Source organism: Eretmochelys imbricata, chromosome 3 (genome assembly GCF_965152235.1).
Source record: "Eretmochelys imbricata isolate rEreImb1 chromosome 3, rEreImb1.hap1, whole genome shotgun sequence".
Classification (NCBI taxonomy): Eukaryota; Metazoa; Chordata; order Testudines; family Cheloniidae; genus Eretmochelys; species Eretmochelys imbricata.
The window spans coordinates 135,917,600-135,940,100 of record NC_135574.1 but is presented as its reverse complement, the minus strand read 5'-3'; the positions used below and the strand labels follow the sequence as shown (position 1 = coordinate 135,940,100).

General features: G+C 37.5%; 1 protein-coding gene across 1 annotated transcript in view; it reads right to left on the bottom strand.

The window, feature by feature from the left end:
- Positions 1–22,501, bottom strand: part of RYR2 (ryanodine receptor 2) — a 743,716-nt gene that overhangs the window by 114,380 nt on the left and 606,835 nt on the right. The window contains exons 79-85 of the mRNA XM_077812173.1: positions 18,088–18,144; positions 16,800–16,912; positions 15,230–15,326; positions 7,623–7,726; positions 6,834–6,885; positions 6,633–6,686; positions 5,856–5,879 (exon numbers count right to left, since the gene is read on the bottom strand). Coding sequence (XP_077668299.1) covers positions 5,856–5,879; positions 6,633–6,686; positions 6,834–6,885; positions 7,623–7,726; positions 15,230–15,326; positions 16,800–16,912; positions 18,088–18,144 — 501 coding nt within the window. The remainder of the gene's footprint in view (positions 1–5,855; positions 5,880–6,632; positions 6,687–6,833; positions 6,886–7,622; positions 7,727–15,229; positions 15,327–16,799; positions 16,913–18,087; positions 18,145–22,501) is intronic.

Sequence of the window (22,501 nt, the reverse complement as noted above, 5' to 3'; positions counted from 1 at the left end):
GGCTTCAGAAGTGTGGGTGTGCACGCATGTGTGAGATAAAATAAACTTTTCCCATTCTGCTTGACAAAAATAATTTAAGTATTGCAATCTCTTGCTGCTGGAAGTCTGGTCCCACCAGATTTAGCTTTTCTTCTGGTTAAAAGTGCATTACTGGGATAATACCCAGCTGAGTTGAAACATCTTTTCTACACTGGAGTCCTGCTAGCATTATACAAAATAACATAACACAAAAGGAATTTTTCAAAGCACACATGACAAAGAATGAGAATGAGGGAGGTAAAAGCAAATTCAGAAACTATTTAATTAGCACCTACAGGCAGGTACATGTATCATTAAAGTACAGTAGATTCATCTTGAAAGCAAAATTCATAATAAAAAAATTCTCTGCAATTATAAAAAATTATTTCCTCCTCTACTTGCAGAGCTCTCTTTTTTATACTTTGTTTTTTCTGTTTAAATTCTTCCCATCTTTTCTCCCCAGAAAGACAAATTATTGGCAACCACTCCATGATGTCAAAATCTTGATAGAACTGCGGGGTGTGGGAAATGTCACTAAACATGCAAGTTTCAAAATATTGGTACATGCATTATTTGTGGGTCGGTGACTGCCTCAAACTTTGAAGATGTTCCTTTGGGATTTTTAGTTTGATCTGGTGCACTGTATACAGTGTAAATGTGGTAGGGAATTGGGTACTGTACACATATGATTTGTGAACAATTCAGTTATCAGGACCGTATGTATATGGCAAGGAAAGATAGAGTTATATGTGTAAAGTGGAGAAAACTCTTTAAGGTTACTAAGACCATTCTTATAAGCTTCTTGGAGCACAACCAGGTCTTCCTTTCTATTTTTTGCCACACATGCTGATACTCAACAAATATTAATGATAAAACGAAAACGTGGCTAGTCAAGGCATTTATGGCTACTTTTACCACGCGTGCTGAGAATGCCTATGTGCTTGATTTCCTGGGTCTTAATCTGTGGTAGTTGCAAGGAGATGAGAAGGGAGAAAATGAAAAATAACATTGGGTCATAGGATATTTTGAAAAAGGAAGAAAATTGGGTTGAACTTTCTACTCCTGAATTTTTAAATTTTTAAATTTTGCACCTAAAATAGCAGAAGAAAGATAATACTTCTTTGTAGATAGTAGAGAAAGGAACAGTGCCAATTATTGTGTGTTAAAAAGTTATATGTTTTTAAGATGTGTGCTGACAAGCATCAACCAGCAGTACTTAGTGTGTTACTAGTGTCATTGGCTCTGTTGATCCTATCCCACAATAAATGCATTGATAGAAAATTTTTATATGATATTACATAGTTAGATTTTGAGAAATAGTATGTGACCATGTATTTATAGGTTGTATAGGAATGCACCTGAGGGCGGAATTAGGGTTGCATAATCAATCTAATTGTTTGCATTTCTGGATTTTGAACAGTTAAACGGAAAACATTTTTATTGCACGATGTTACATCTATATTATATATATACATATATATATACACACACACACACACATATATATATATATAGTGTGTGTGTGTGTGTGTGTGTGTGTGTAGATACTTGTAATTTAACAAAGACAACATAATATTAAACAAAATACTACTCTGAATTCAGTGAGCATTAAAGCAGAGGTAAAAATCTACAGGAACAAAGAAATTCAGAGTTAAGACTGCCACTGCACACTTATTACAGCAAAATGGGACTGAATTGTCTCCACATAGACTTGCCTCAACATCTTTATTGCTTTCATTTTGACATTAGCATTGCCATGCCATTGCAACCTCATCCCCATAGACTTACATTGATATTGTTTTGTTTCATGTTTCCTGCATCCATATACTGGTTTGCAATGTTGTAGCAGTGTTATACTTGCAGTGTTGGTCTAATGAGATCACTCAAAACACTCTTTCCTATTCAAATAGATAGGAATGTACAAGATTACAAGCATGCTCTGAAAAGAAACACACTTGGCTAGCAAGCTTGCAAAGCTATGTCTTCTGTGTTCCAATATTTTTTTCCTAAAATACTGAAAAGATAAATTCCCTTAAATAACCTATAGAGTTATACATTATTTCAATTAATCTCTTTGTTTACACCATGGGGGGGAAGGGGAGAGTGACATCTTTGAAATAGTTGCAAATTATGTTTTTTGCATCTGTATTATTAAAACAGTCCAGTGAAATTAAAAGATTTTTACAATCCAAGTTGGGAATCTATTTAGCACATCTGAGTCCGTGGTAATTTGAAATGGTTAATATCTCAAACTCTCCTTCCAGGCTGGGAGATGCTCAGCAAGTTGGGATATGCTCAGTAAGATAATTACGTAACTACTCTGTTAAAAATAATTAGGGGACAAATAAAGAAGTTACCAAACTCATCACTTGATTATCGTGGCATGTTTGTTTGCACCATCATGGAGGGGCAAAATTGTCCTCTTCTCTTTGACCACTGAGGGCTTAGCCAGAACCAGTTTGGTTCCTAAGTGCTGCAGTATAGGATTTGAGAGCCCATATAGAAGGTTTGAACCACCAATGCCCCATGCGGCCCAGCTTCACAGGGGATCACTCCATGTCCCCTCACTCAGTGACATGAGGTGGTCAGGATTGGTGAATTTTGCATATTCACTATCTGTTGCTCCAGACAACATGCAGCAGACAAACAGCAACAACAACAGGCCTCAGTATCAGCTTTGGAGTAGCTCCACTCATGCTGTCTAGCCTATGACAAAAGGATCTCCTCCCCTAGTACTCCTTTGCCCCCGCACCGCCCCCACCAGCATGTTGCTAGGGTCGGGGGATTGGGCTATGACAGAGTAAAACTTTTGGTCTTTTCTGTCAGCTTGATCTTGCATTTGTTATACAGGCAAAATATCCACTGGCTTCAGGAGTTTTTTTCTAAGTGCCAGTATGGGGTCCTTCGTTCAGAACAACTTAAGGATTAAGCTGTGCATAAAGCTATGCAACAAATGTATCCATTTGTCTCTTCAAAAACGTTTCATGCAGACTCAGAATGACAAATTCTGCATTCTCCCTTTGACCGTAAGAGAAGATGTGAATATTTAGTAGCAGATTTTTGGCTCTAGATTTATATAGGATTTGTAGGGTGACATTTCACCATTTCTGTCAGTGAACACAACTTTGCTCAGAAATTCAAATCTCTTGCAACAAATTACAAATTTGCCACACTATATTTTCTTCAAGGAAATACTGGTTGTTTGCACAGATCCATTTAACTCTAGAATTTGGTATAAAGAGGTCCATCAGAAAAAACCCTTGAAACTCCTAAACACAGAGGGGAATCTTGAGCTGGAATTTGTGTTATGTTGATATTAGTTTCTTTGTTGATAAAGTCAAGTCCCTGGGATTTGGCGAGTTTGACTCTATAAAGTGTGTGCAGACTTTATTTGTAATAGGGCTGTACCTAGAATGTGTGTAAAACTGATGAATAAATCACTGAACCAAAATGAGAGATTTTAGAAAAATAAAATTGATTAGATAATAGAAGTGACAACTGGGGGTGTCTAAGTACCTTAATTTCTATATACAAAGCCTCTGGCAAGAAATCAAATTCAATGTGTGGATCATTTCAATGGGACGAACCTTAGTTACATAAAATAAATTTGAGAGAGAACCTCTTCTTAAAATGCCATACACAAGTCTCAGGATAATGTCTCCTTCAGCTATCAAGATAATCAACAAGTGAAACAAATTCTCCTCCAGATATATATACTGGGCTCACACTGAAGTAGATGGAAGTTCATCATGCAACATGGGAAGGCAGAATTTGGCTATTAGTTCCCCACCTTTTTACAGCCCTTAACAGGCAAGTTTTCTGCATCTTGCTCTGTTGGCCAAAAATCACTCACATTCTATTAACGAAATCTTACTAATGAAAAATAAATTCCAAGGGAGCAAATGCATGAAGTCTGCATGCCAATATTGCACTGGGGTGCAGACAGGCACTTACTAAGGCCTGAACATCATTACTGCGGGTTTATATTCTGACCTATGTGCTGCTCATACAGAGGCCCCAATATAGATTATTCGTGCCAAAAAGCAAGAGTAAACTGCACAGGACATGGGCTGACCATGTCCCTTGACTTAAAGCTCTGTCAAAGAATGACCCTTCTGAGGTTCTGATTGAGAAGGAATTGCAGAGAGTTGATCATCAACCACATTGTACTGTCACTATTTTTCCAGACCCACAGAACATGGAATCAGTGGACGGCATTCAACATTGGGATCCTAATCAGATAACTGTATTTCTAAGCCTTAACATTTCCTCTTGTCCTGCAGGAAAGGAGTGTGGGTATTTTAGAATTTATTGTTTCCTTGCTTTTGTGGGTTTGTGTCATGCATGCTGTAGGTGTATCAACTGCACCTGCTTCCACACAATGTTTTTTGTGTATTAGTTTCCTAGGCTTTTTTAATGCTTTATTTAGTGGCGATTAGACAAAAGTGTGCAGACTTGTGGGAGGAAGAAATGCAGCTGATCATGGAGTATATTTTATCTGTCAGCACCTATGAATAAACTTTCATGTATTAGCAGCTGCACAAAAAACTCCCTCTTTTGTAAGATAAAATCTGACAGAAAAACATAACTCCCGATGGAGCAGGTTGAATGTGCTCTCAGTCCCATCATGTGGCTGGAGTCCTGTGCCTGCTGCCAGGAGCCCAACCATCAGTCATGTGCATTCCTAGTCCCAATCAACCATCAGATTTGTATGCACCGTGCATAAACTTGAAGTTATCAGGAAAACAGCAATTAAAAATGGCCCTAAATCCAACAATCAAATTACCTCTTACTCTAGATCTACCCTGGACACACCAATCTAGCAAGTTTTTTGTAGATAGACAAAGTTTTTTTAAACAGATTTCAGTCAACAATGAAAAGTAAGACTGCCAAGCAAAAACTTCAGCTGGAGCTGAAATACAAAGGCTTCTGTTAAAAATGTATGAAGAGAAATCATACAAAGCCTATGTAGGAAATTCAATGAGCATAAAAACTAACTCTATGTGAAGTTGCACACCACCTGGCTACACACTTTTTGAGAAAAACAGAAATAAATGCCCCGTTTTAAGCCCATTTTAGATTGCAACCCTAACTATAGAGTTTCTACCTGGTGCCCCATAATGAAAGATAACAACCACCAACCATTTTCATTGAACATGTTACAAATATTTTAGATTAAATGACCAACAGTCACTTAATCTACAATTCTATATTTAGATCTTTCAATTAGTGGAGAATTCGGAAAAATTGTCAATCCACTCCAAAGAATTTAAATTGCAGAAAAGGTAACACACTTGATATTAGGCTGTGAACACTGGAACGACGACTTTGTTGGATGAATCCTGGATTAATATGATGCCACACAAAGTTGGCTTGTTAAAAGAAAGCAAAAGTATGACAGTATTCCCTTCCGATCTGAAGAAGAACAGTTTCAACTATAGAAATTAAAGAGTGATAACTGGAAAAGAAGGAAACTGACATTTCTTGGAATAATGCCAGCAATCATTTTTTTAAAAGTACCATTGGCAAGAATATTAAGATAATATGAAAAAAATAAAAAATAAGTCAAAGGTCATTCCATTTTCCCTAGAAGGGAAAAATGTTTTTGTATTTAGTGGGGTCAAAAAGTTTCATATTAATCAATCCTTGAAGTTTTAAGATGAATACATTTTTGTTCAAAATGAAGGGTGCTGTGAAGATAAGTTATGCGAAAGCTGAAAATAGTTAGAAATATTTTAGACCTTTTACATGAACTTATCCAAGATGTTGGATCTAAAAGCTAAAAGTCACAAAATTAGACCCAGACAAATACACACACTTTTTTTTTTTTTTTTTACCTTGCTGCGTTGTGATCCTGTGACCTTAAGGAAGGGTGAGGACAAGAAGTGAAATAGCAGTAAGAAAAAATATCCAGAAATATTTTGCAGATAAGTGATTGATCAAACACATATGCAGATCTCCTGTCTCTCATTTCTGTGCTTTAGTCACAAGACCATGTGCCCCCTCATATAGTTATCACGATTACAAAGTCAACATTAATCTACAGTAAATGTAGAGTAGTGTCTGAGTTAGTGCAGTTATTTCCTATTCTAAACATCGGAAATAACATGCTACCTGTGGATAAATATTGACCTTTTCTTAACAGTCATTGCTCTATAAACAGAGATGCAAATAATGTACTAATTACTGCTACTATATATATGATATTATTGCAATAAACACTATTCTTTCAATATTTCTTACCCATCCAAACTCAGTCACCATTGAAAATCTTGTCAGACAGTTCTCATCAGAATGATTTGCGGTTCAGGATAGCAATTGAACTGTTACGTGTTTGTCCAAATGGACTCTTTTAAGGTTCACTCATCAATTTTATATATATATAATGTGTGTGTGTGCTTGTATGTATATAATTATGTAACACTATCTTTTCTCTTTCTGTTTTACTACTATGAATCTGATTACTCATATTTGTTAATCCATCTTGTGACATGCAGTTCATTTACATAATAAGTTGCAGGAAGCCATGAAGCAAGAAACATAAATGTCAGTTAGAAGCTATGGAATAATGTATAATATGAAACAAGAAACAAAAAAGAGGACTTCAAACTTACTTCAAAACTCTTCACTTCTTCTTCACCATCATCATCCTCTTCATCATGACAGCTCTGAGACCATGTAAAAACAAAACATTCACAAATAAAGTTTGCTTTAAAAAAAAACCATGGCCACAGCTTGATATACACCAAAACTCTTTCAATCTCCCTTACATTCTCTTATTAAAAGGTAAATGCAAAAGATGGGGAAAAAGTTACCTTTGCCATAATGTCAGCATATGCCATATACAAGTAATCTTCCTCCAGTTTGCTAGGGAATAGAAGGGAAGAAACACTGTAACCATCAATGTAATACAGCATCTCCATAAACAATTGAAAACCTCAAATATTCAGAAGAGGACCAGAAAATTGAACATTTTTAAATAATTCTAGTTTCCAAGAGCACACCTTTTAAATAGGGTGTCCTGATTTTTGTTTTTAACCTCCTTTAATTTTTTATAAGGGTATTTCTACTCTCCTGTTAATTATAAGGGTCTTTTCAGGAAAAGAATGAACTAATAAACTAATACAGGCTGAACAGTGAAATTGACTACACAAATAGAGCTGAACAAAATGAAAACACAATTTTTTTTCTAACTTCTTTAGTTGTAGGATTGTGAGGAGTTACTTCTAGCTATATTGTAAATCCAGCATTTTCAGATAACATAATTTTCAAGCTGTGGGTATCCCTTTCAATGTGGAATACAGACATTACTGAAGACACCACGGGACAGATTTTCAACAGCAATCATAAATGTGACATTGACATTTGTAGGCATATCTGTTTGTTTGCAGAAAATTCTATGTACCCGCTTCTCAGTTATGGTAAGGCCTCTCTGGCAATATAATAAAGAATCAGGTCTCACATGTGCGGTCACATGCAAATCTGTCAGTGCTTGCTTAGCACTTTGATTATGTGACATATTGCATGGCAAAGAAATGCAATTTAAAAAATGGAAGCAGCTAGAAATTTTGCAAAAATTTCACAGCCCCTCACATCAACCTTACCATTTTTCAGTTAAGGCTGTTCGACTGAAAAGCAGAATAAGCTGATGCAGCGGATCAACTCTTTTAATGCCTTCATCCTCCTCTGGTGGCTCCGCTCCAGGTTTCTGTGGAGAAAGAAAATTGGAATAGAAAAAAATATGTGCATTCTAAGTTATTTGTTGTGAAATCTGTCAGACTGTGAAAGTCGTATTAGATATACTATAATAATACATATCATTTGGGCTTTTTGAATACATGAACTGAACCTGTCCTATATAGCGAGGATTTAAAAGTCCAGCTCCATGGAGTACCTTTGGGAACAGGTAGGCTAGGATCCTGAACACACTCAAACCATGAAAGTCCACAGCCCTGGATCACCCCATTCCTCATAAAAGCTACCCCCCCCCTTTCCTGGATACCACCCCAAACCCTGCCACTGCTGTTTTCAGGATTAAGTTAGGGGGTAGCCTGAACACAGTATAGGCTACCACCCTAAGGCTGACAAGGCACTAACTATCTGCTCTACCTTACTGTAACCGCCTGCCTCAGCAGAGTGAAGAATTTTTCCTTGTTCCTACTACTTTATGGTGATTATTGTGACCTGCCAACCATGCTGCTTCTTGCTCCCTAAAGAGCCTGATGCATTGTGCAGTGGGGGAGGGGCTGTAACCCAAACTTGCAGGCCTCCCCATCATTTTAAGATGGGTGATTTCATGTCTACCAATAACACTCTTCAAGTTGGCAATGGTGGATCCTTTGACTAGTCCACATTTTTACTGTTAATGTAGATTTTTCTTCTCCTCGCTTTAAAGCTCTACATTGGCCCAAGTTTTTACATGCTTAGAAAAAGGCATCTTTGTCTGATTGGTAATTTTTTCTTTTAGGTTTACACTCCTCTAGCTAGGGCTGACTTTTCTTTTAACAATTATTAATAAAGTGGCAGTTACCAGAGCAGCCCCTGAAGGTTTGGATTTGAAAGTATCTTCAAAGCATAATATTTAACCTGGTTTTATGGCCCTCCATGAATTAGTAGAAAGCCAACTTTCAATTTGCCAGCATAGTACTTCAGATAGTTTCAGTCTGCAAACCAGGGGTCCCCAAAACTGTACTATGTTGACCATCAGTGTTCCAGAGAACACTTGGTGGTGGTTCAAGGAGAACTGCCTAAGCACATAGTGCTGGATCCTCCTTGTTTCCACCTGCTCAAATACATTAAATTACAGATAAAAATATGCCCAATGCATAGCTGAGATTAATATTCCATGTCAACAATTGTTGCCACAGGCATGTTATTTGATCACAATAGGAGGGGGTTGGCCATATGATGATTGCAAGGAGATTAGTGTTCAAAAGATTGTCTCTCTGTTAAGTGGCACACATTATGAAAAAGTTTGGGAATCCCTGCTTTAAACTTCAGGAAAGAAACCCTCAAGGAAAATACACTGGAACCCTATTTTACTCTGAGATATACACGTGCAACTCCCATTGAAGTCAAAGAGAAGTGAGTAGCACATTGGGGCAGAACAGAGCAAATTCTATTTTAAACAACTTTGATTATATATGAACACTTTCACATTTCCCTTCCTTTGGTCTTTATTATTGAGGGTATCTGCTGATAATTAATCTACTCCTGAGATTTATAAGAACTTATGTAAATCTTTTTTGAACCCCATTATACTTTTGGCTTTTACAACATCCCCGGCAATGAGCTCCACAGGTTGACTGTACAATGTGTGAAGAAGTACTTCTTTTTGCTTGTTTTAAACCTGCTGCTTATTAATTTCATTGGGTGATCCTGGTTCTTGTGTTATGTGAAGTAGTAAATAACACTTCCTTATTCACTTTCTCCACACCATTCATGAATTTATAGACCTCTATCATATCCATCCTTAGTTGTGTCTCTTTTCAAGCTGAATAGTCCCAATCTGTTTACTTTCTCCACACACGGAAGCAGTTTCATATCCTTAAATGTTTTTATTGTCCTTCTCTGTACCTTTTCCAATTCTAATATTGTTTTCTGAGATGGGGCAATCAGACCTGCACACATATTTAAGGTGTAGATTTATATAATGGCATTATGATATCATATGATTATGATATTTTCTGTCTTATTATCTCTTTCCTAATGGTTTCAAATCCTTATTCCTTCGATAAATGTATAATCCTCTCTTTCTGACTGTGAAGCATGAATTCAGTTGGGGAATAAGGAACAGTAACCATTCTTATTTTTAAAACAAACACTGATCCAGTTTTAAAATGTCTTTAGTCACAAAGAACACACAGGATACATAAGCAATTTAAATGTAATTAGAAAGTATTTCATAGTTACTCACAAGGAATCAGTTGTTCACTTTTGACTTTTCAAAGAAAATAGGGACTTTCCCATACTTACAAATTAAAGCTGAAATTCACCTATGCAGAATTTCAGCAAGAGCTTAAGGATCACTTGAGACCACTTAAGACCTCAAAATAGGTGCTGGTCCTACACACAAAGGTGAATTTCACTCAGAGAGATTTTTCTCACATAATAATATAGTGAGTTACTAGTAGCTATATTTTCTATAACTTTATTAAAAAGATGAACACGCAGTATAAGTCTTCACTTCACTGAATTGCTTTTAAAAAGAGAGTACACTTTGTAAATTCCCACAGATAATTCTATTTTTCTAAAAGGAAGAGAGATGTAAGATCTAAACTGCTTTGTGAATTTGTTCCTGAAGATCTTACTCAGGCAAAATACCAGATGACTTTCCATTATAAGGACTAAGGAAATCACCCTGTCAGGAAAAGGCAGCTAAGCCTGAAAAAGGACACCATATTAAATTCACAAACAACAATTGTCAATTTTCACTCCAAGAAACTCAAAGCACTTATGCGCATTCATAAATATATCCTCACTGCTTCTTTGTCATCCTCATTATTCGTTTTACAGATGAGTAAATTGAAATATTAAAAGATCATGGGTGAGATTATCTGATCTGCTCCAGTCTCTTCGCAGAGGATCTGGAAAGCCAGCTTTGACTGCTAGCTGTGGATTCCATACTCGTATGGCACAGAGATGGCTTCTAGGCTATCCACTTCTAGCCCTTCTGGTATTGCGGTTGCGGCTAGGGTGCTGCTGCATTCCTGCTATCCCCAGCTAGTTTACCAGTCATTTGGGCAATAGCTAGCAGGTGTAGTTTAGAGCAGACCAAATACTGCTCTAAATTGTGTGAGTGATTGGATCAGTATTGAACTGGGCCAATTATCAGTGAGCTACAAATGGCTCATTCACAACTCGCCCCCCATTCAACTGTACCAAGTACTTACTGGATGTGGGTTTGGCTCCTACCTCGTCAAATATGGCAGTGCCTGTCTCATAATGCCTTTAAATTAGCCCATTTTCAGTGAAATAAGTCACCATTGTTATTATCCAGGACCAGGAGCGTGCACAAACATTTAACAATACAAATCAGTGCTTACAATAGATAATTATGTCTGAATAATGCAAATTATAACTGCAGTCATATTTGATCATCATAGTGGCACTTTATTCTCTTTAATTAAATGACAACTTTCTATAACCCATGATTTCATCATCCAAAATACCTGCCTAAAGTTATAAAAACTGATCAAGCTAAAGAATGGAAGTTATGTTCATTTTTTAATCCACGATATTGGATTTCAAAGGCCTACTACAAATTAAATGTAGGATCAAATTTACCAATGACTGTGTTAAGTGGAATTCATTGCATTATTATACTGTAGCATGGCAACAAGAACAAATGGATTTTCTGATGTTTCTGGAATGCAAGGGTTCTTAATTTTCAATGTATTAATTAATAAAGTTTTGATTTATATTTATTTAAATCTAAAATTCACTACCTGTACAAACTTAACAAAAGTGGGCAAAACAAATACTCTAGGCATTATTTTAGGGAAGTTCTATGGCCTGTGTTATATAGGACTTCAGACTAGATGTTCACAGTGGTCCTTTCTGGCCTTGAAACGTATGAATCTATGAAAAAAATTAATTGGGAACATTGTAAATTATAGTGTTTCTAAATATTGAAGTGCCACATAATATAAGTTGAGTTACACTAACATTAATTGATTCAGTATCATTCCTGTTAAATAACTGCACTCAGTAATAGTTCCTCAACATAGTTTATTGCCAGAAGTCATATAATATCTAGTGTATCCATATAAACACAGGTGCATATATGATCTGTGTCTTTTTATTAAATATAGGAACAGTGTTTTTTGTAACAGTAAATTAAAAAAAGGAGGGCATGGTATGCCATCTGATTTAATTTCAGATAAACCCCCATTTGTAGTAGGGCACCACAGTCAAAATGTTAAAAAATAAATTCAAAATCTCATAATTTATTTTTGTGATACTTTTCAATAAAAGTAAACTTTTCCTTGCTACAGCGTGACCCTGGTGAGAGACTTCAGGCTGAAACCAACATTGTCCTTCTCTTTGTGAAGGGAGCGGCACCCTGAAATGTATTGATGCTGATATCATTACCTCATACATTAAAATGTGACAATGTTGAAACATTCACAAGAGGAGAAAATGCAGCTGTGGCCAAATTGCTAGTGTCATCCTTTCAATGTAGGCTGTGCTTTTCTTTTGGGTTTAGCAGTTGTGGCAACTCTGTCAGACTGGAATAATCACAATTTGAACAGCAAAATGTTGGCCCATCTGTGGAATTTTAAGAAGCCAGGGAATAAGGGGCAAGAAAAGGTGAATTCCATTTCTATTATTGGAGGAAATAAAGTAGAAATACTGATTTCCTTTCATGAGAAATTTTCCAGATTACTTTGGTTTTTATAGCAAGTGTCTGACACCCTTGGCTGGCCTTCTGCATGTGAACAGGGTGCCTGAGCCTGCAAGGAGCTTCTAAGATTGGGAGACTGTATTGTAATTTACGGTGCTAACTTCAGCAGTTCCTTCCTCCTCCTACACCAGCCAGCAGAAAGGAGCTGGCATGGATGGAATGCATGCTGCCCTCTATTAAAGGGCACTGCAGGAGCCAATCTGCTTTGTGTTCCCCAAAAGGCATACTGGTGTGAGCCTTCTAGCCATCTGCTGGCACAGAGTTTATTTTGATCTTCCCAGAACATACACACATATCATGCTGAGATGAGGAGGAAAGGTGGCGAGATAGTGAAGAGAGAGCCTTTCATGTTATTTTAAGTTAGTTACTGTACCAGATGTCTGCATACACACCCACACACTGCTGCCACAAAACTGTCACTTCTTGCAGTTTTGGGGAATGTCTCTGGGGTCACAAAGTAGTTCTGACAGCAAGGGTGAGTGTAAAGACTTTCTGTTATATATTTTGGTTAATTCATCTATGAACATTTTGTGTTTTCTTTTTCCAAGCCCTTACAGTTATTTTTTCTTTCCCCTTCTATTCTCCAGGCCATTTTGCCCTGCTTTTTTAATTTTTGAAAATACATGGGGGTGAATATCATAGAAATAAACTCGTACATGAAATAAATATCACCAGGGGGTGTCTATTTCCAGTCTTTCTCTTGGTCATTGAATGAATGTTGCAGCAGGAGCGCCCTCTCCCACCCAAGAAGATGTGCTTCTGTGCTCTCTCCTGGATGCAAGGTTAGTTGCACATAAGTGGATTTGAGTTTTAAAGATTTTGCAGGAACAGTGGATGTCAGGGCACAGCATGTTCAGTAGTTCAGAAGTTGAGCAGTCTGCAGTTAGGCTGTGTGTATTGCGAAAAACAACTACAATAATTTATCCATTGTTTACTTCCAAAGATCAGGAACAATTCCTTAAGTGTTCTTTCTAGAGGTTTCCATTTGTAATCATTTTAAAGAGGCACTAGGTGCTATTAAATGCATTACCCTCTTTGTGTATATGAATTTATTAAGAGTTATATCTGTAATAAAAAGATTTTTTCAAACTCTTCTGTGCTCTCATCTGTCTAGGGAATATAACTAACAGCATGAGGCCAAAATAGACAGTCAAGTCACGGAACACTATACACACAAGGGAGAAAAGGCCCAACATTATGCATAGGTGGAGGAAGCAAGGACCAGTTATGCATGGAGAAGGGTCTAATTATGTTCTAATCACTCTAACATCTTCTACTCTTTAGTTTATGACAGGTTTCAGAATACCAGCCATGTTAGTCTGTATCCGCAAAAAGAAAAGGAGGACTTGTGGCACCTTCGAGACTAACAAATTTATTTGAGCATACGCTTTTGTGAGCTACAACTCACTTCATCGGATGCATTAGTGAGTTGTAGCTCACAAAAGCTTATGCTCAAATAAATCTGTTAGTCTCGAAGGTGTCACAAGTACTCCTTTTCTTTAGTTTATGTCATTTTCCAGCTTCTCATAACCACAATAGATCCTACCAATAAAAAAAAATAGGGAAAGAGAAATGCCTGACATTAAAGTGTTAAATTTGTGATACTTGAGCACAGGAGGTTATATAAGTGTTTAGACTCTGAACAGACTGGCTGTCTAATCCTCACAAAATCATAGTTAATCACGTAATAAATTAAGGCTTTTTTGGGGTTAATATCTTATTATATTATTCTATTCATTTCTCTTTTTAACAATACTTCTGCAATATTCTGTTTCTCAAATTCTGGATAATCTTCAGAAATCTTCGGAATTACTCAAAGCTATTAAAGACAATATCTACAAAAATCATTGTTAAAATATGCTTTTCAACTGTATGTTATCTTATGACTATATTATAAAAAGTGGAAAAATTTAATTTGTTGTTATAAAGTTGCTGAAAGCTAGATTCTGAACTGATTATTTTTAAATAGCCTGTTGTAAACAATTATTGTAGACAAGCAAGAACATTGTTAAATATTTTCTTGTTTTTATAACCACTGTCCAGTGAATTGCAATTCTAACCTAATCAGGAACATTTTATTTTACGCTGACAATGTAATGCATTGCACAAAAAGGGATCTACAGAAAACTGACTTCAACAAAACTAACTAGTTTTTAAAACTTAGGCAAAAAACAATTTTCCTGCCTACTACTAGTAGAAATCTCATTTACATTTTGGCAATTTACTGATCGTATTCCCTCTTCTGTTTCAATCTTTGTCTGCTTTCAAAACAGTTCACAGTCTCTCTCAGCATAAACTCAAAACAGTTAAAATTAAATTAAACATTTTATTTCTTAATAATAGCAGCTCAGTTTTCCTCCCTTACCTTTGTGTATAGAGGGGACCCTTCACAAAATGTTACGACTTATACCTGACTTCAGTGTGCACTGCATTGGGCCCTCAGTGTGAAAGATGGGGCTGAGCCATCTCCTCAGGACTGGTGCCCTTCACCCAGGCCCTACAGAGTGGGAGGAGGCTCAGCAGTGGACAAGAATACAGAGCCTATTTGCCGATGGCTCCCAAGATCTGACGGGTTTGGAGTAGGAACCATGGCCTTTTCTGCAGGGCTTAAGCTCTCCCTCCCTAATAGATTTCCTTTCCCTAAGCAACTTCTGTGGGTGCTCCTAAGGGAAGGTCTGGTCGGGGCCAATACTAATACCCTGGTTTTATATTTTGTTCTTTTTCCTTAAATTCCTGTCTGTTCATTATACATGATTATCAATAAATATAATCTACAATCCCATTATCCCTGCACCCAGAACATACTGCTAAATCTTCTATCAGTTTATCTTCAAAGTAATGCTCTTCTGTTTCAATCCAAGACTTTTCGTAACCTTGAAGAAAGAGATTGACAGCTCGATGCCTAAAAAAAGAATATTTAAAACAAAACTATTAATCTATAAAAAGAAGATTTGCTCAATATAAATTCATCTTATTCAGAGAATTGTGCAGCTAGTACAACAACCACTTGCACAGGGGGGTAATATTTCCTGGTAAGACCTGTCAAAAAATATCCATTTGTTTAATTAAGACTGCCCTAGAATTTTCAATGATGTCCCCTATTCAAAAGTGTCTGGCATTAAAAACATCTACACAAACTAGCATCAGAATTTTAATAAATTATTCCAAGATCTAATCATTCAAGTATCTTTTGAAGCAATTAAAAATAGTAATAGAGAAATACAATCCTTTCAACGACGATGATCTTGTGGGATTACATTAGTGTGTTTCATCTTGACTGTAAAATTTTCATTTAACACTATACTGCTGGGACCAGCAGCCATGGATGACTTTTTGTTTGGACTGGTGGCCAACTAACTGTATTTTTAATTTTCATGATTAAACTTGCATATTCAAAATCATAAATTAATTTATTCCAAAATAAGTAAAATTAAATCAATGCAGAGTAAAGTGAATTTCGCACCATGTTTTTATTTCAGAGATACTTGCAAGATAATAAGCAAAAACAAACCTTTTGTGTTTATAATTGAATCAACGGCGTATACCCAACAGAATAATCTTATGAATCCCCTCATTCATTTCAGCAATCATTTTCAAATGTTTGGGGTGAATGAAGAATGAAACAGAATTAACAAAAATATACAAGTCTAGTATGCATATATGCAGAAGCCCACTGAACCACTTTTAAAAAGTAAGAATAAATTAGTGGCAAAGGTGTCTCAGCCCCTATATCTAACAGTAGTTTCCTTTTAGAAGCAGGTACATAAGGCCAGAATCAACCCAATGTGACAGCCCAAACCATTGCCACCTTCCCTGGGGCGGAACCACAGACTCAGCCTCTGCAACTGTCATGGCTTTTGTGCTTGATACAGAATTCCCTTTTCCTGACTGAGCTTGGCAACAGGCCAACTGATTTCTTGGCGGTGGTAGAATGCTGTACAATGGACACACACATTCTAGAAATACTTTTAGCTGGACTCGGCCAAACAACAATGTGTCTAGGGGAAAATCCTTCCTCCACAGCCACTGAGATTTCTCGAGTCATGGATTCTGAACTTCTGCTACACAAGGAGGAGTAGGGTACACAATTCTGTGTTTGGGCCATGAGCTCGATCATTGCATTTGGGTGTAAAAGCAGACCAATAGGAAAGAAATTTATACCCAGAGGAATGTAACAGAAGGGTTCACAGAGAAGGGAAAATCATGATCAGCTTTTTTTCACTTAGCACTTTTAGCAGCTCTTTTCAAAAGACATATGACAAGAATGTAATAAATCATTGTACATTTTCATTTCGGAGATAAAAACAGAAAGCAACATTATAGAACCTTGGTATGTGTATTTTCCTTTGTTTGAAGCTTGCCACTTCATTCTTACCTTGGCAGATTATACAATGGAGCCATTCTAAAGCAGGCCACTACTGCTCTTTTTCTCTGTTTGGACAGCAGTTTGTGCCACACTGCCTTTTTGGACCTCTGAGGATGCTCAACCTGGTAGACAAATTACACAATGAAAAATAAACAATGCTTCTTTTCCTTGACTGACTTTTAATAAAAAACTAACCGGGGCACAGTCAGAGAACAGATAACAGAAAGTAACTGGCAAAAATGTTTTCTACACATTATTCAAGTGACCAGACAAATATTATGTGACCGACATGATTCAATGTCCCGTCTGGACTCTGCATTATTTTCCTCCTTTACTCTTACCCTAACCCTAGGCCATTTGAACTAGAGATTAGTATGTCACTGAGGCCATCTCTCATGTAATACTGGAATTCAATGAAAAAGGAATTACTTTTACTTATGTTTAAAATGTCTCTGTTTATACTACTCTAACTACACTTGCTGTGGCTGGCATTGAAAAGTAATGAACTTATCTATCGATCCCAATAACCCTGTATCCCCTTCCTTAAGCATGAATGGTCAGGATGAACATAGGGTGACCTAATACACCTCAGTTGTGCCTGTGAATGCTGGAAATTAACATAGCTTTCTTTGTGACATATCAGTTAACATTTTCTCCTAAAACAATTATTTTATTCTATTCAAAACTATGTAATTCTTACTCAAGAATCTATTTTTTTTCCCATGGACCACCAATTCAGACAGAGTCATCATGCTGTTTGACTGTGCGCCAGTGTATTCAGTTTCTCTACCTCCTCACATCATCAAAAAGGACAATGGAAGTTAAATGTCACCTTAATGAAAGGTTTGATGCTCTCATGCATAATAAAGGAAACTATAGTACTTTGAAATGCATGACAATGAGAACATTTTTAAGGATACAAAATTGAATTTAGGGAAAGCAGTTATTAAACAGTATTTTATTAGTTTAGTGACCCATTCAAAATAAATAAAACTCACAAACAACACACCTAGCAGCTGTGAATGGAATCACTTAATTTAACAGGCAAAGAAATCACAGGGCATCCACAGCACAGTGGAGAAGAATTAATCTCAGTGAAAGACAGATTAAAGGCCACAGCCCCTTCCAAAAGAATGAGTAAAAGTGAACCAAAGTTGTTATGAGAAAGGGTATGAAACAAATCACTCTGTTGCATTCATACTGAGAACCACAAAACAAAATGAAGCCATCAGAGCTATTAATACTCAGCCAAGCACACCCCAATGTGAAACTCATTAATAATATATTTACAAACTACAATAAAACTCTCTATACTTCCCAAACAGAAAAATCTCTGGCGCATTTTAGAAGATTGCTGGAAGTAATAAAAATAGAAAAAATTAGACATGCACGAAAGAAAAAAACCTGATGGCACCTCCCTGCAGATGCAATAGGCAAAGCTTTCTGCATAATGACATCTGGAAAGCACTGGGATTTGCTGGGCTATAACGAAGTACCATAAAAATTAATGGAACTGATTGCTCCCATGGCTAATATTTTTCACACAAGATTAAAGAAATGGAACTACCCATTTAAATGAGGGAAGCAAATGTATATGAAATACATAAAGAGAATAAAATACACAAGGCCATACAATGAAACATAATATGAATTTAAAGAGAAATGCATTTTAGAAAATAAGAGCAGGAATGTATGCAGACTGATCAGTTTAAAAAAATACACAGATTTCTTTTAGGGCTGAATGGTAAAGGGCAGCTACTGGTGTGAAGGAGAGAGAGTCTCAAATAATGATCTCAGTGGATCCAAAACAGGATGTGATTTGGGTTTTACAGTTACTTTAGTGTAGGAGTGTTAGAAAAATTTAAAGTAACAGAGAATCCCAATTCAGCAAGGTTCCTTAGTCTCTTGACATTCATCGGACTATTCACTTGTTTAAAGTTAGGCTGTGCTTAAGGGCTTATGTACACAAACATTTAGTTCCTGGCAAGTTGCAGTACGAATCTACCATGCACTAGCCTGACATGGAATGTCTACATAGACCCTGCAACTGTTTGTTAGTGTGCTTTGATCTTCTGTTTCAAAGAGAACTAGATCAAAGTGAATTAACAGATTGTTAAAAGGCATCAGCAGGGTCCATGTGGACAGTTAGTCCACAGCAAGCTAGTGTGAGGCAGGTTCACACCCCAGCTGGCCATGAATTAATTGTTTGTGTAGATAAGCCCTGAGTAATTTGCTGAAGTGGGACCAGAATTCACATTGATTAGTAGAGTGTTTGCAGGATCAGGCCATAAATGGATACGGATACTAAATCTAACTAATGTGCATCATGAAACCAAACTCCTGAACAGAGAGAATTCATTGCTAGACGTTTTTGGCCAGTTCCAGTCAACGTTGTATAGATTGAGCTGTGCAATGTACATTCAGTGGACCAGAGAAGCTTACCACTTATATCTACTTTAAGCGGAGCATGGTAAATTAAGTGGGGGAAATAGACTCTCAAATATAATCCAGTGAATGAAAAATGCGTGAAGAGTCCGTATTTAGAATTTTCAGTTACTCCTATTGCCTCAGCCAGGAACAGTGAGACTTCAGTGAACCCCCAGTCCACGTCAAGACTGGGCAGATATAAAAGTCCCTCTTGGGTCCTATACCATGCACAGCTTGACCTCACTAGAGAATGTGGGCTATAGTTTATTAACTATTACAATGTTAATAAAAAAAGGTCACATGAACTTATAACATAAAGCAAAATACTAGAAAACAAGAGAATATAAATACTGGTTGGATTCTAAGGTGGGCAGATCCCAATGGTGAATTGTGTGACTTTGCACATGCCGCTCAATCTCCAAGGGCACAATCAACTCAGCTAAACACAGGAAGAATACAAGAACTTGAAGAAAACCAAATGTCTGTGATTATGTTTGCTAAAAAAATTTTAAAATATTATTGAAACAAAGAGGGAAAGTTATTGTGGTTAAATTTGAAATGATGAAAATTCCCAAACTTTCATGAGAAGTCACAGAGATAACTCATCACAACTCATCATTTTGAATTACATTGTAATAAAGAAAATTACTATTACCAGTAGTTGTTTCTAATAGCTGCCTCTCTGATCTCAGAAGATAAGTTACTATAAAAGATTCCCACCCTTGGGTCCAATTTTTCAGAATAAAGCTACTGAATACTCTCCTAGTTCTAATTTTAAAGCTACTACACTGCCTCATCAAAAAGTAGTATCTACTGAGGAACAGCTATGGTCCCAAATGCCTTTAATAGTCAACTCATTTTCTGAGGAAAGTAATGATAAATATCACCAACACTGCAGGAAAAATAGATGGGTGAAATGGGTGAGTAAATTGGCACCTAGTATAATAACTACAATAACTTCTGAGAACAAATATTACAGGTATTTTTCCTTTTTTCAAAGGTATTTTTTTCTAATATAACCCTATTCCTGGGATCTAAAAAAAATGCAAGTAGTGCCCTAATATATGTTGCTATTAAACATAATAATAAAACTGAAACCAGAAACAGACATATTTTAATTGCATGTCAACTTAAGAAATATATCACTAACAGAAAAAATAACAAGATCAGAGATTTTAATGACGAGAATTATAAAACACTTCTTAACAGATGTAAAAGATCATAGAATCATAGAAATGTAGGACTGGAAGGGACCTCAACAGCTCATCTAGTCCAGTCCCTTGCACTAAGTGAGGACTAAGTATTATCTAAACCAGTGGTTCGCAAAGCCGGTCCGCCACTTGTTCAGGGAAAGCCCCTGGTGGGCTGGATTGGTTTGTTTACCTACTGCGTCCGCAGGTTCGGCTGATCACGGCTCCCACTGACCGCGGTTCGCTGCTCCAGACCAATGGAGGGGGTGCATGCCAAGGAATGTGCTGGCCGCCCTTTCCGCAGCCCCCACTGGCCTGGAGCGGCGAACCGCAGCCAGTGGGAGCCGCGATCGGCCAAACCTGCGGACACGGCAGGTAAACAAACCGGTCTGGCCCACCAGGAGCTTTCCCTGAACAAGTGGAGGACCGTCTTTGAGAACCACTCATCTAAACCATCACTGACATGCATTTGTCTAACCTGTTTTTATAAACCTTTAATGATGGAAATGCCACAACCTCCCTAGGCAATTTGTTCCAGTGCTTAACTACTCTTACAGTTAGGAAGTTTTTTCTAATGCCCAACCTAAACTGTCTTTGCTACAATTAATTAAAGTTTTTTTCTTCTTGTCCTATTCTCAGAAGTACCAGGAGCCAGCTTCCTCCCTGTGAAGGAGCAGTTTCCTCCTCCCTGGTGGTGCTACTGCAGTCTTCTCCAGCTAATGACTAACCACAGAAGCATCCTAAAAATGCATTAGCAGGGTATGATCTGAAAGAGCTGACGTACTTCCGGAACCAGAATTCAAGCCACGATGCTATCCAAGCAATAATTCTTTGTAACTATATAGAGAACTGTATGTGGTTTACCTGTAAATCTCCTGGACAGAACCAGATCTGAGGCTAGCTACCAACTCTGCCACTTTTGTGCGCGCGTTAACATACCCGCTAGTTTCAGGCCTGTGAGAAAACTGCAATGACTGATGCAGTCAGACTGCTATTTAGACATGGTTTCCCTGTATGCAGCTTGACTTATTGTAGAAGCAAAACAAAACACGATGTGGATTTTAGTGTAGTACACTCAAATGATTTTTCAACATCTAATTCATAAAGAAGGACCTGCCAGATTGTGCATGATGACTTGGACAAACTGTTGGGGTTTGTGAGCTGATTAAGATGAAATATTGTCATGCTCTTGGGAAGGAATTTCAGATGAATCTGTAACACTACCTAACTTCTGAAATTTAGCATAAAATCTATCAACTTGCAGGAGAGAAGCTCTTCCTGCCCTTTCAGGGAGCTGTGAGATCCCACCCCTTCTGCAGCCACGAGTTCAGCAAAGAAAGAAACTGCTGGGAGAGTACTCCCAGAAACTCAGCCATCAGGAACAGACGCAAGCAGCTGCAGGTGGTACAGCTGCACTATGGGAAAAGAGGGGAGCTGAGACCCAGCTGGATTTACCAAGGTTATCTCAGGACCCAGATGCAAAACTGCAGGGAGATACCCAGTTCTGGGACAACAAAACCAATCTGGTCTCACTCCTTCCCACCAGTCATGGGAGCTTGCGGAAGAAAGAACCTCCTGAGAGGGGCCTCCCAGAAACCTGGCCAGCAGGAGCAGAGAAAAACAGCTGCAGCAGGCACCTTTGGACCCTGATGACCTCATCAGTGCCTGATTGATTATTTCAGTTTTCACTCTGGACATCCTTTTCCTCAAGTGGCTGTTATGTACAACTCCTTCACTTACAGCCTCCTCACTTTAGCCTCACTACATCTGCTCTCCTTCTTCCCTGGCTCTTCTCTTTTCTCCTAGTCCCTTTACACCTCACTTCCATGTACCTTCTCCTTTCCTTCGCCTCCTTTTTTAGCGAACATTACATTTGTTAATCATCATTGTTCATTCTGCTTGTATGGTATATTCCTTTCCTCTTGTCTACTTAGACTGCTATCTCTTCAGGGACGAAATAGTCTCTTACTGTGTTTTGTACAGTGCTTCTCACAATTTGTGAAAAACTGACAGGGGAAGCCAAGTGACACAAGAAGAACTCTACAGCCTGCAGAGTTAAGGACAGTAAGAAGGAGTTTTCAAGATATTTTAGGA